This window comes from Schistocerca gregaria, chromosome 3 (assembly GCF_023897955.1).
Source record: "Schistocerca gregaria isolate iqSchGreg1 chromosome 3, iqSchGreg1.2, whole genome shotgun sequence".
In the NCBI taxonomy this organism is placed as follows: Eukaryota; Metazoa; Arthropoda; class Insecta; order Orthoptera; family Acrididae; genus Schistocerca; species Schistocerca gregaria.
The window spans coordinates 592,032,089-592,045,871 of record NC_064922.1 but is presented as its reverse complement, the minus strand read 5'-3'; the positions used below and the strand labels follow the sequence as shown (position 1 = coordinate 592,045,871).

The following is a 13,783-nucleotide window of genomic DNA, read 5'->3' as shown; positions in this document are numbered from 1 at the left end:
AAAGACTTTACTTGCAAATGTCTCATAACTGACGTCACAAAATCCAGAAAAATAAGAGAGAATTATGTTCAGTGTTACATACAAATCATCATCTTACCATCTGCAGAAAATAATGCATTGGTTTTGTTGGACTCTTGGCCTGGACATACCCGCATCTCTGTCATTAGCTGGACAAAGAAATGTATGTAACTCTGATTCTACCCAGAACCAATAGTCTGATTTAGTCACTCAATTAAAAAAAAAAAAAAAAAAAAAAAAAAAAAAAAAAAAAAAAAAAAAACAAAGTGTAAAGCGTTTTTCAGGAAACTGTCAGATAGTATTATTTCTGACAGTTCCTTGTCATTTCAGGTTTATCTGTGGAACAGCACTGTTAATCTTCAGTTACTTCTGTACTGTCAGTTTGCATCACCACACTTAACGAATTTGATCAAGTATGCCTGCACAATCACAGCACAAGACACAATTATAATTTTCATGTAAACTTTGCCTTCTTGCCAAGGGTGTGAGAACTCTAGTGCGAAAGCATTCAACACATTCTTATCTAACAGACAGAAATGGGGAATTTCTAACAACATACTTCTAGAATGAGATTTTCACTCTGCAGCGGAGTGTGCGCTGATATGAAACCGGGCAAGTGCTCTACGTGGTTTCATATCAGCGCACACTCCGCTGCAGAGTGAAAATCTCATTCTGGAAACATCCCCCAGGCTGTGGCTAAGCCATGTCTCCGCTATATCCTTTCTTTCAGGAGTGCTAGTGCTCCAAGGTTCGCAGGAGAGCTGTAAAGTTTGGAAGGTAGGAGACGAGATACTGGCAGAAGTAAAGCTGTGAGTACCGGGCGTGAGTCGTGCTTCGATTGCTCAGATGGTAGAGCACTTGCCCGCGAAAGGCTACGGTCCCGAGTTCGAGTCTCGGTCGGGCAAACAGTTTTAATCTGCCAGGAAGTTTCAACATACTTCTGTCTGTACAAATTATCTGAATATCTACATTCAATTGAAAAGATCCGTTAGCTGCATACGAAACAGAGTGTTTCATTATAAAGCTATGTGAAAAGTGTTACTGTACTGTAAACAAAACTCTTTATTTACAGATGTAGGTAACTATTTTCTTTGAAATTATTAATGTAATCAAGTGAAAGTTAACCTACTAATAGGAGATAAACAGCTCATTTAATATAGCTGAGGAAGCAGAACCCTTTTAAAATCAGGAGCTTTTTCCTCCACTGGGTTAGATTTAGCTATCATAAGGATGGTGGAAAAAGTCTATAAGATACATTGTACAGGGCTCCTTATTGTGGTATTATACTACTCCAGCACACTCTGAACCTAAAAATGGCTGTGTGATATGAAGGACCAGATGAACACAAGCAGATGACCATTTAAAGCCCCAACGACATAGCTGTCCTAAAATATTGCACCTCCAAATAATGCCATACCAGTGTGTTAAAAAATATGCCATAAAATGCAATCTTCGTAAAAAATCAAGTTGTACAGCCATCAGTAGGACCTGATTTCCTACACTGGATTAGTATCCCTTGAGACAATACAAAGAGTGGATAAGGAGCTCCCCTGTGTCTAGTATCCAGACCAAGCGATAGGCGATGATTTGCTTCAGGATCTGTTCTACACAGCTCATTACACCAATGACTGGAGCCATATAAGGTTCATTGTTCTTTCAAAGGGAGGGGGGGGGGGGGGGGGGGATGACAACAACAACAACAACATGGTCCCTCAAAATTTTTGGAATTTATCCTGTGTCTAATACTGACTGAAAAATTCTAGGATGATTTCATTTGGTTGTCTGCAGGTGACTTGACATGCTACACTGGATTCAGTCACCACTAAGCACAATACTACCAAGTCTTGGACAGACTTGAATACAGGTCCCATATGGAAAAGTAGCAGCTTTTGGATTCCAAACTGTTGGCTCTCAAAACTAAGCCATCCATCTCCTTGGCAACACTCTCATAGTAGAATGATGGATTCTGGCTAGTAGTGACAGTAGGCATCGAGAAGTCATCAGTCACTATTCAGACCATGTCCCCAGGCACTGTTTGTAGGCATCCCTACCTCAACGCAGCTACTGTACTCGGCCAACTGTGTTTATCAAAAATAATCTTGATAGCTTCCCATATGTGAGTAGAGCATGTTGGAACATTTGATAAGAGTGTAGAAACACTTGCAGTGACCCATTTTGCACTTTCTGACAGCACTGCACTGAATGGCCAAACGGAGATCTGAACCTACCCCTCCTGAGTGCAGTGTCTTAATCACTGTACTGCAGCATCCATGAAACCATTTTTTGTCCAATTCTAGAAGAGATATTCTCTTGTGGCATTAGGCTTTCCATGACTTAATACTTGATGGTGTGGTAGTGCCGTCCAATGACATATAGCATATTTTAAAACACTACAGAAAAGACATGTGGAATTGAGGGGATTGGGGATAGGATTTGATAATGTCAGTGGGTGCCCCTGGCCTATGTGATCACCAAGTGTTTATGTGCATATTGTTACACCTTCTATTAACTCTAGCTTCAAAAACCATTTACAATCTTGTTTGTGTGCCTGTTGAAACTGAAAGTCTCTACTATTTGATGAGTTATCTTTGCTCCTAAATTATTTACACTCATCTAGAACTTTCCACTATCATATCTACCTAAAATATGTTCTACTTACTGCCCTTCCTTCTCTCAAGCCCTTTTTAAAATTTTAGTTTGCATACTGTTTTTTTACTTTATCTTATTGCTCTAATTTACATTACTCTGGACTTCACTGAGGAATTTGTATATATGGGTAGCACATGGTTTATGATGAGAACATTATTAAACTTTAAATCTACCTCTATCGACTTTGGTTTACTTGCATGCCAACCCAAATTGTCGAGACTTCATACATACCTGTACATTTTGCAAAGCCAAATTCTCTCTTGCACTTCCACCCCGACAGCCAAATCTTGGAACAAGACCCGTCACTGACGTAAATATGCCAAGCACAGCAGACACAGCAACATCGATGCATATATTCGTATGGTAGCTGGAAAAGGGAAATTACTATTTGAATCAGCTTAGTTTACTTATTTTTATATATTTAAATATTTTCAATTAAGATATAATGAGGTGATTGTCTGCCAACAGCAATATATGATTTTATAACTATATATCTGTCAGTACAATAATGCAAAGACTACTGTGGGAAAAAATACAATTATTGTGACAAGAGTCCTCCATTAAGCTTCATCTTCAATGTCTCTCCTACCCTGACTCCTTCATTCTGCACTCCCTCCCTTCCCACTCCGAAAAAAATTCACCTTGCACTATTCTTCAGACAATGGAGAATTTGGTGCATTGGAACTTTGTAACAGATGAAAACTGTGTAATGGACTAAAACTTTAACAAACCACTTGTTTCTGTCATTGCTTGAATATAACGTAAGTAGTTTCAAGTTTATAAAGAAGGACATCATTAACCATCTGTACAGATATCTTGAATCTGGACATCATAATGCAAAGGTAAAAGATATTAAAAATGTCATGACAGTCATTTAAAAGTTATAAATTAAACACACCCTCAATATAAATTTGGAACTTTATTACTTTATTTGTGAACAATTTCAAACATGTCACATGTTATTTGTAAGAAAGAAGATGCTCCATGAAGTCAAACCTATACTACCTGTTTCTGCTAAATCTCAATGTAGACATGGGCCAATCAAATTATAAATTTGCATATATTCTTTTCATTAATGCCTTCTCTGTACAATACTGATGGAGATACTATCGAAGACAGTGCCGCCAAAGCAGAGTTACTAAACAATGCCTTCCAAAATTCCTTCACCAAAGATGATGATTCACCAAAGAAGAAGAAGTAAATATTCTAGAATTCTAATCAAGAAGAGCTGCCAACACGAGGAACTTAGAAGTGATATCCTCGGAGTAGTGAAGAAAATTAAATCACTTAACAAAATAAGTCTCTGGTCCAGATTGTGTACCAGTTAGCTTCCTTTCAGAGTATGCTGATACAGTAGCTCCATACTTAACATATACAACTGTTCACTTGATGAAAGAGCCGTGCCCAAAAACTGGAAAGTTTTCACCAATATTCAAGAAATATAGTACAAGTAATCCATTAATGTCTATATGCAGCAGGATTTTGGAACATATGTTGTGTTCAAATATTATGAATTACCTTGAAGAAAACGGTCTATTGACACACACAGTTAACATGGCTTTAGAAAACATCGTTGTTGTCAAACACAACTAGCCCTATACTCTCACAAAGTGTTCAGTGCTATTGACAAGGGATTTCAAACTAATTCCATATTTCTGGTTTTCTGAAGGCTTTTGACACTGTACCACACAAGGAGGTTGTAGTGAAATTGTTTGCATATGGACTATTGTCTCAGTTATGTAACTGGATTCATGATTTCCTGTCAGAGAGGTCACAGTTTGTATTAATTGACAACGTCAGTGAGTAAAACAGAAGTGATTTCTGGCATTCCCCAAGGCAGTGTTATAGGATCTTTGCTGTTCCTTATCTATATAAATGACCTGGGAGACAATCTGAGTAGTTATCTTAGGTTGTGTGCAGATGACGTTGTCGTTTATCAATTAGTATAGTCATCAGAGGTTTGAAGCAAATTTCAAAAAGATTTAGAAAATATATCTATATTGTGCGAAAATTGGCAATTGACCCTAAATAACAAAAAGTGTGAGGTCATCCACACGAGTACTAAAAGGAATCTCCTAAAACTTTGGTTACACGATAAATCAGTCAAATTTAAAGGCTGGAAATTCAACTAAATACCTAGGAGTTACAATTACAACCAACTTAAATGAGAAGGAACACGCAGAAAATGTTGTATGGAAGGCTAACCAAAGACTGCATTTTATTTGCAGGACACTTAGAAAATGTAACAGATCTACTAATGAGACTTCCTATACTACGCTTGTCCATCCTTTTAGAACACTGCTGCATGATGTGGGATCCTTACCAGATAGGACTGATGAAGTACGTCAGAAAAGTTCAAAGGGCAGCATGTTTTGTATTATTGCGAAATAGGAGAGAGTTTGTGTCACTGAAATGATACAGGATTCAGGGTGGACATAATTAAAACAAAGGCATTTTTCACTGCGATGGAATCTTCTCACAAAATTTCAATCACCAACTTTTACTTCCAAATACGAAAATGTTTGGTTGATGCCAGCCGACATAGGGAGAAAAGAACGCTATAATAAAATAAGGGAAATCAGAGCCCGCATGGAAAGATACAGGTGTTCGTTTTTCCCATGTGCTACACAAGATTGGAGTAATAGAGAATTGTGAAGGTGGTTCAATGAACCCTTTGCCAGGCACTCAAATGTGATTTGCAGAGTATCCAGGTAGATACAGATGTAGAGGCAATCAAAGGAGACACTACAATAATATTACTAAAATTGCACATATCAAAGTATTTCTCCATGTTGATCCACTAACTATAAAGAGAGACTTTCTTCCCCCTTGAAAATCTACGTTCTGTTTGAGGGTAGCATCCATCCCATAGATCCATTACAAGCATGTGCTAACAACGATTCCCAATCAGTCATTAACTTTCTCCTTTTCTATTAAATACTTTTGTGTTTGAAGTCCCAACAAGGAAGTACGCTGGATGTTATGCATTCAAAATATCAAGAAACTCATTAACATGCTTTTCCTGCATGATCTATTGCTGACTGCATCTTCAATTCTGCTGAATGACTGATTAGAAATACATGATTCAGAGCCAATAATCTAAATAAGTGCAACATATATGTAAGTGCTCATTCGAAGAACTAATATTACACAAGAAGAAACTGCTCACTGTTATTGTGTTGACATTGCAATAATATTTTATTTAACAACTACAATGGGTGATATTCATTTACAGAACAGCCTTCCTCCATACTATCCTCTACCAAATTTCACATTAAAACACCATCCAACAAATTATGTATTTTCTCTTTGTTTCTGTCTCTCTCATAATTAGTCTCTTACATTGGTTATCTGTGAAGGGCACTTTTTGTCACAGTAACAAAGTGATGAAGACAGTATGTTTATGTGAGGGACAGACTATTACAAAAGTTGACAAGCAATACAAAGACCAGTGGTGCTACACCTGACTGAAGAAGCTAATCAAATCAGCTGTCACAGAGGACCGCCTGAATTAGATTTTAGAACAAGATTAGTATTTTAATGCAGGCTTAAAGCTTCTGAAAAAGCATAACTGAGGAGTCTATCAAAAATGGATGTATTATAACTTAATAGGAACTGAGCTTAAATGTAAACACGGTTTTTGGATCAGGTATTTGTTTTATTAACATCTTTCTAGCTAAATCCTCTAAGGACACACACACACACACACACACACACACACACACACACACACACACACACACACACCACTATGTCTTTACAGGGTTGAAACATTTTAGACAGATATACTGAAGAAATCTAAACAAGATTAAAAAGAATTGGGAAACTTTTAGGTGTAAGTCATACTGAAGATGGAACATACAAACTATTAATAAATAAAGAAACTGAAGAGTATGTGAACTTTTATATTATTACATTGGCGTATAAGTCTTTGGCGTTTGCGTTTTGCATGTTGGTTCCGTTTGCTATGGATTTATTTATACATTGTTATTTTTATTTATAGTTCACTGTTGCTATTTTAGTTTAAATATTGTCCTTTTGTCATTCGGAGGTAGGCAATGGAGCTGTGAACACTAGAAAATAGAATTCCAAGTGGAGAATTGGAACATTTCACATATTCTTCTGTTAGAGTTCAATAGAGGGGTGACAGCAATGGAGGCGGCCAGAAACATTTGTGTCATGCATGGAGATAATGCCACTGGACAGAACATGACAAGAAAATGGTTCTCTCATTTAAACGAAGGTCACTTTGACATTAGTGACTCTCCATGCTCAGGGTTCGGTAGGACTGCTTAAAAGCATTAATCCACAATGATCCATGTTAGTGTACTGAAGAACTGGAATTTAATGAACTGTGATCATTCCCATTGTGTGATATCTGCAAGCAATTCAGAAGGTTCACTTGCAAGCAATGGGGATGGTTCACTAATCGGGTTTATGGTACCATATGCTTGAACAAAAATCACACAAATCAGCGGGTGGCCATATATGCATCTCTGTTTGCTGATACCATACCTATGCTGTATCATTACCAGTGATGAGATATGGGGTTTTTATGCTAACATAAGAAAAAGAAAGGAAAAGTTGAGCCCAAACAAAACAGGAGCACCCTGTACGAAGACCTGTACCTATGCATGAAAGATAATGTTATGCATCTGGTGGAACAGCAACAAATGTGTTGTGTGAAGTGATGATACTCCATGATAACATCTGACTACATTCTGCTGGACTGACAAAGAACTCTATGCAGGAGTTGGAATGGAACGTCATTTCGCACCTATCTTATTCAGCTGCTCTCCTCAGATTTTGACATTTTCCATTCTCTATTTAACAACTTTCAAGGAACTTCCTTTCCAGATGAAAATGCACTCTGAACATGGCTCAATGAGTTCTTTGCCTCAAAACCACGAGATAGTCTTGGAATTGAAAAGCATTGGCAGACTGTTGTAAATAGTGAAGGAAAATATATTATTGATGATTAAAGTCTCTTATGTGTATCTATTGTTTTTATTAAATTTATGGAAAAATGCTACGAATTTATGCACCAACTCAATAGATGTGCCATTGAATTCTTTGAAGAATGTTGCGAAGTTAAAATTGAAATAATAAAATGAATCAGTACAGTGAAAGAAGACCTGAAGGAAGCAGGACTAACAATTTTTATGTGGAAAATTCATGACCGGATAGTTGGCCTGCCAGAAGGACCCAAGAAAATTGGAGCAGCTTGGTCTGAAGAGAAGGGGGAAGGGGGGGGGGGAGTCCATTCTGAAAAAATGAAAGCGATATGGAGACAAAAGAAAGCTAGAACAAAACTCTGAAAATGCTGTTACTTTACACCATGGGTTCCACCAGGGCACAACAAAATTATATTTTGGGGAAAAAAGTAGAAAAATATAAAAAACTATGCTTCGAAGTGCTTAACAACCTTTTGCAACCAAACACTGGATATAAATAGCTGTATGACACCAACAACACCTCACAGTCTGATTGGTAAACAGGTAGTGACTGTAAGAGAGGCTATCACTCACAAGATGTTGCAAAGAGAGGAGAGTCAGTTTTTGAAATATAGTGTGTAAAAATGGGTTTTTCAACCTAGATGGATAAGATTAGAACAATAGTTGAACAATCACTAAATAGTTATGAACCTAATACAACAGTTAATGGATAGAAGGAACCTTCAATGGTTTAGTCTCTTTGCAAACAACCTTCTAAAGCAAAATTTATTACTGAACAACAGATGTAAGATAAAGCATAGAAAAATGTTTCACGAAAATCATTTGGGTGTCAGAAGGGCAATGCCCAAGTCCCTCAATGACTACCATAGCAGAATTTTATCTTAACACCTCTCGAAAAAACGAAAGAGAATTCTGGTCAGATGTAAAGGTTGTAAGTGGCATCAAATGTAGTGTCTGCTTGCTCATGCAACTTATACTGTAGGTAAAAAAGCAAAAAAAAGCTTATATGCTGCACTCTGTTCTCATTTTCTTTTCTCTTTTCATGTAGTGCAACTGGTTAGTCTACAGTTCATCCAGTTGAGAAACATTATTTGCTTTTTGACACACAAAGGTGTGATTGTAGAAGATCACAAAACATGAGTGAATATCTTCTGTAGGTGAAACACAGCATCATGCTGCCGCACATTGAAACCAAAAGATTTTATGACGGCATGGTGTCTCAAATTACTGACATTTATAAAACACATAATATAACTACTTTAAAACGTGTTGTAAACAAACATTTAAGTAAAGGTTCCCATCATTTTACAAAATAATGGTTACAAGCTGGGTAAAACCAATCTTTTGGGTATGGTTGAAGTGGCCTTCCTCAGAATCTATTAAAAGAGAATCTGTTTCTCCCCTTCAGCCACTGCAACCATGGCCAATACAATTGTTTTACCCAATCAGTGATTATTTTACATCATTCAGTCCTACACCCACAAAACTGATGTTCACTGACTGACCTCGAAAGCTTCAGTAGTTACAGTCTTACACTACTACACAATCTGTAAAATAGTGGAAAGGTACCACTAATCTACAGTAGACTGATGCAAGGTGCACACACACACGCGACACAAAACAGTGTTCACTAGCTTTCGAGTTCTGGCCGTTTTTCTAGCAGAAAGTACACGCATTCACATACAAAGACATTCGAATGCCCACTACTGCGGGCAAACTATACATTAATCTAACAAAACCAAAATCACAGATAGTTCCCGACTGTCCTTACAGTCAATATTAAATACAAAACTCGAGGAATACGTTCAAAATAAAAAAAAAAAATAAAGACAGAAGGATTGACTCTTAGTGTCATTATAAATGATACCTTTTAGTGACTCACCTGCCAATCTGCTGAGCAAGTGTATTGGCACGACTTTTTGTTTGTGAAGAAGAATTTTCACTTCCCATGTAGCATGTCACAAGTAATCTGTTACAGAGCTCTTTAGGATCAGATGGAGTGTATTCTGGATCACAAACGATTTTGCGAACATCGGCAAGCACCTGTGGATCTGAAGATGCCAAATGGCTTACAATAAATAATAAAGAGTAAGAGCTCAAATAGCTGCGAGAGAAGGAATTAAAACATATTTACTCCTCAAAAATAAACATGTTAATTAATATATGACATTGCAATTCCGTCAATGCAAAAACATCATTTATGAAAAATAACCATATAAAGCAGATATTACTGTTTTGTGCCAGGTTGTGTTTTCAAAAATTATTGAATCTTTTTAATATCTGGATACAGAGAGAGAAACTGTTTCTGTAGTGTCGTGGAATAGTAAAGAGTTGGAAACGTGGAATATTGTCAAAGATTCGTTGCCTATGCTGAGAGCCAGAGGCAGTAGGTTAGGCAAGAGCTAAGAGGATTGCACGTGTGGAATGTGTCGCCACACAGGGGCAATGACCTTGTTACACACAACAGGCGAGAGAGAATTGCTTAGCACACGGGTTCATGTTAGACGGAGACTTTCGTAGAGTGCAAGACAGAGGTACAGCGTTAACTGTACTGCATTTCACAACTTCATGTAAGTCTGCCGCAACAACACGTAACTCTGTCGCAAGAACACCTAAGGGGCGAGTCGACAGATGAATCAGCAGTATAAGTGGAACTAATGTGGTCATTACAAACGAGCATGACGTCAGGACGTCGCTCGTGCTTCCTTTAAATACGCCAACTTTGATAGCAACAAGACACTCACACTCGCAGTTAGACTTGCAGTTAGATGTGTACTGAGTCGCTGCATAGCGCTCAGCTCGGTGATCGAGATGTTAATCTTTATTAAGGAGATGTTGCAGTAAGGGAGGCCATCCAGCAGCAGATGTGAGGGGCAGTACCAGCTCTGGTCCTCTCTGCTGTCACTGTCAATCATTAGCAGATATCACAGCAGACTCGCTCGCCGCCAATGCTGACCACATCAGTGAGCCGTCGCTGAGATCGTGCGGAGCCTACGCTCTGTGCATTCACCGTCACAACCAGGTGAGCCGACGACACTGGGAGACTGCAGCCCGTTCCGCCTGTCCACTGCGGACGAGCCACCAGGAGGAGCAGGGAAGAAGATGGGGTGGGATAGAATAGACTCCGCACTACGAGAACACTTCTCGTGCCGACAGCGCTAGGACTCCAACTCTGAGCCATCCACGCGCAGCAGCTTACGCGCGGCCGAAGTAAGGACATTCCACCGCTACGTCACAGCACCCGGCGCTGCGCTAGGAAGACTGTGTGGCCCGGATCTGGTGTCATCGCTACGAGTCAGTGAGGACTCGGGGAAGGTTGTTGATATCACCCAGCCACATTGTACTCGGCAGAAATAACAATGTTATGAGTTAATAATGTTTCTTTGACATTTCTGATGCTTCTACAGCCATTTCCTAGCATCCTGACAACTGGAGAGGTCACCGCTCGGCCACCCAGTCCACCGTAGGCAAGCGGGACCACCGGGGCACCTACACTTCTCTAGATTGTTTAATTGAAATGTAGAGTCCTCTGTCTATTTTTCAATATTGCAGCAACATAAATAACAAATGAATTAATTGAAAGAAGAGGAAAATTCAAATATAACAGCTTCTCAAGTGAGGAGAAATTTGAATATATTCATATTTGGTCATTTAATTCATATTCAGTATGCTATTTGTAAATTACAGGTATGCTGAACACATACCAGGTTGTTTTGTTACTCAAGAACATATTTGATTTATTTTCTAAAATCTCATTCAAATTGGCGCAACTTTCATCTTTAACATTACGGTGACCGATTCAGTTTTAAAACCAATATACTCAGTGCTCCATTGTGAAAACAATGGTTATGAATGTTTGAAATCTATTATCTCAATTACATAATTTAATTTTAATCCACTTGTCTTCTGCAAACACTGTTGCAACCATTACTGATTTCAAACCACAAGCCTGCAATTACACTTTGCAATTAAAATAATGATTCAGTTAAATAGCATAATAGTAATAATAATAATAATGATAATAATAATAATAATGTTATCAGACAAGCAAAAGTAAGGTAACCTCTCACTACATAGAGTGTCGCCCAGAGGAATGGTCACCATTCAGGGATATGACAGGAATGATCATTTGATGCTAGAGTATGTTAAACATGGATTCTCAAATGCATACCTTAAGAGCTATGAGAACTTGTTCAGTAGCAAAGATGTAGGATGTGTTTCACATTAGTGAAGATGAACAAATGTTCCCTCTTACAGTGTGCACTTTAGAGCTCATGTTTACTAGCCTTTTTTGCTTTGAGTGACTGTTTATGTCCTATCTTTGAAAACCGACCATATCTCGTGACACCATGTACATTACTTGATGCTCAACTTATTAGTAATCTGCCTGTAAGGTACTGCTTGTCTTCCAACCAGTGTCTTCCAGTACCATTCAATATTAGCAACCATTGTTCAAGAACTCCTTGATAAGGGCTATTTTACAGCGCAACTGAATTGTGATATGATTTCAACATTGTCAAGCAAGTCAGATTCATTCATTCGCACCATGTTCTGATATGCCATAATGAAGGGGAGTAATCTACTAATTGTCCTACCCAGAAAGCACAATCTCATGGCACAGAAGGGAGACAAGAGGAAATAATCACCACCTTAATAAAATATTCCACATTATAATAATGCAAACTAAGAGCAATTACAGAAATCAACATATACTTTTAATGGTGAATTCAAGAAATTATTTACAGCAGGCTGACATAATGTGATACACAATCAATTCCAAAACAATCTGTCTCAAAACTTTTGGGATAAACTTGCATATTCTCTGCACATTTTCCATTACTTCTTTGAGCTTTCTACCTAGTGTTGCTTAATTCTAAATGTAACATCACTCCACAGCATTACTGTCTACACATAAATTGAGATTCGAAAACACAGGAAGTATGTCATTAATTTAATCATCTTTCAGTGTCTTTGAAAATCTAGAAACAGACATACAAAGTGAACGAGTGACTGTAACTATTGTATCAATATCTAAATGGTGCTGTCTTTGACGGTAATTTAGATACAGGTATGGAGTATCAGTCACTGTTACCCTTAAATTCAGTTTATATGACTGAACACAAGCTTGGCATAATACTAACATCTACGCAGCAATAATTTTTAGTGTTGTTCTATTATGTTACCGTTACAATAACAATTTAATTAGACTAGATTATGATTAGAAGTTGGACAATCTATTACACTCACTGATATATAGCAAACTGGAAGGAAGTATGAAAAAACAAAGTAATATTTTCAGTTCTGTTCTGTACATACACAAGTGTTAGTACTACAGTGAAAAAACTTCAAATCAAAGTAAAAGCAGGAAATTTAAGATATATTTACTACAAAAATAGAACATGATATCCAAGGCAGACAGAAATTTGAGACACCAATGAGAATAGAGAGGACATACAAACTAAAGAGATACATAAAAAAACTGTTAGCATACTGCAAGGAATATAGGGAAGAGTGGATGAGACAAACAGAAACATAACAGAAAGAGGTTTGCATAGAAAATACGACAAATAGAGAAGGAGGTGGTTCAGAAACCAAATTAGAATAATGCACAGACACTTAACATATTCGGCGCATCAAACAAAACTTATAATTCAGGTTCCTCCTTTTTCTCAAGCAGATGTCAAGACAAGAAAAGAAATTCTTGATAAACAGAATTTCGTTATACTGAAATCTGTACTTACAAATTAAACGTAACTGCTAACAATGAAAGAACTAGTTTTACACTTCTGAAGTAGTTCAGCTTAACAAAAAGCAATCTTTTCTCACCAAAAATAACACAAATATTGTGTTAAGGTTTGTAAAATGGCCTATATTTCGTTTTGAGCAAAAGAATACGACTACACGGTTCACTCTAAACGAAAAGCACACTTTTTTAAAAATCCATCTTTAATTCTACATGTTTGAAAGTTTTACAGTGTGTAGATCCATCCTTTAGGAACAATATTTTCATTTCTCCACAATTTCCATCCCTCTCAACTGCCTTACGCCATCTTGCAACCAGTGCCTGTATACCCGCACGGTAAAATTCTGGACCAACCTGTTGGAGCTACCGTTTGGCAGTGTGCACAAGGGAGTCATCATCTTCAAACCTTGTTCCACGA

The 13,783-nt window shown here is 37.6% G+C and overlaps 1 protein-coding gene across 1 annotated transcript in view; it reads right to left on the bottom strand.

Moving 5' to 3' along the window:
• Positions 1-13,783, bottom strand: part of LOC126353906 (glutamine-dependent NAD(+) synthetase) — a 190,750-nt gene that overhangs the window by 93,875 nt on the left and 83,092 nt on the right. The window contains exons 10-11 of the mRNA XM_050003134.1: positions 9,505-9,673; positions 2,899-3,034 (exon numbers count right to left, since the gene is read on the bottom strand). Of these exons, the coding sequence (XP_049859091.1) occupies positions 2,899-3,034; positions 9,505-9,673 (305 nt within the window). The remainder of the gene's footprint in view (positions 1-2,898; positions 3,035-9,504; positions 9,674-13,783) is intronic.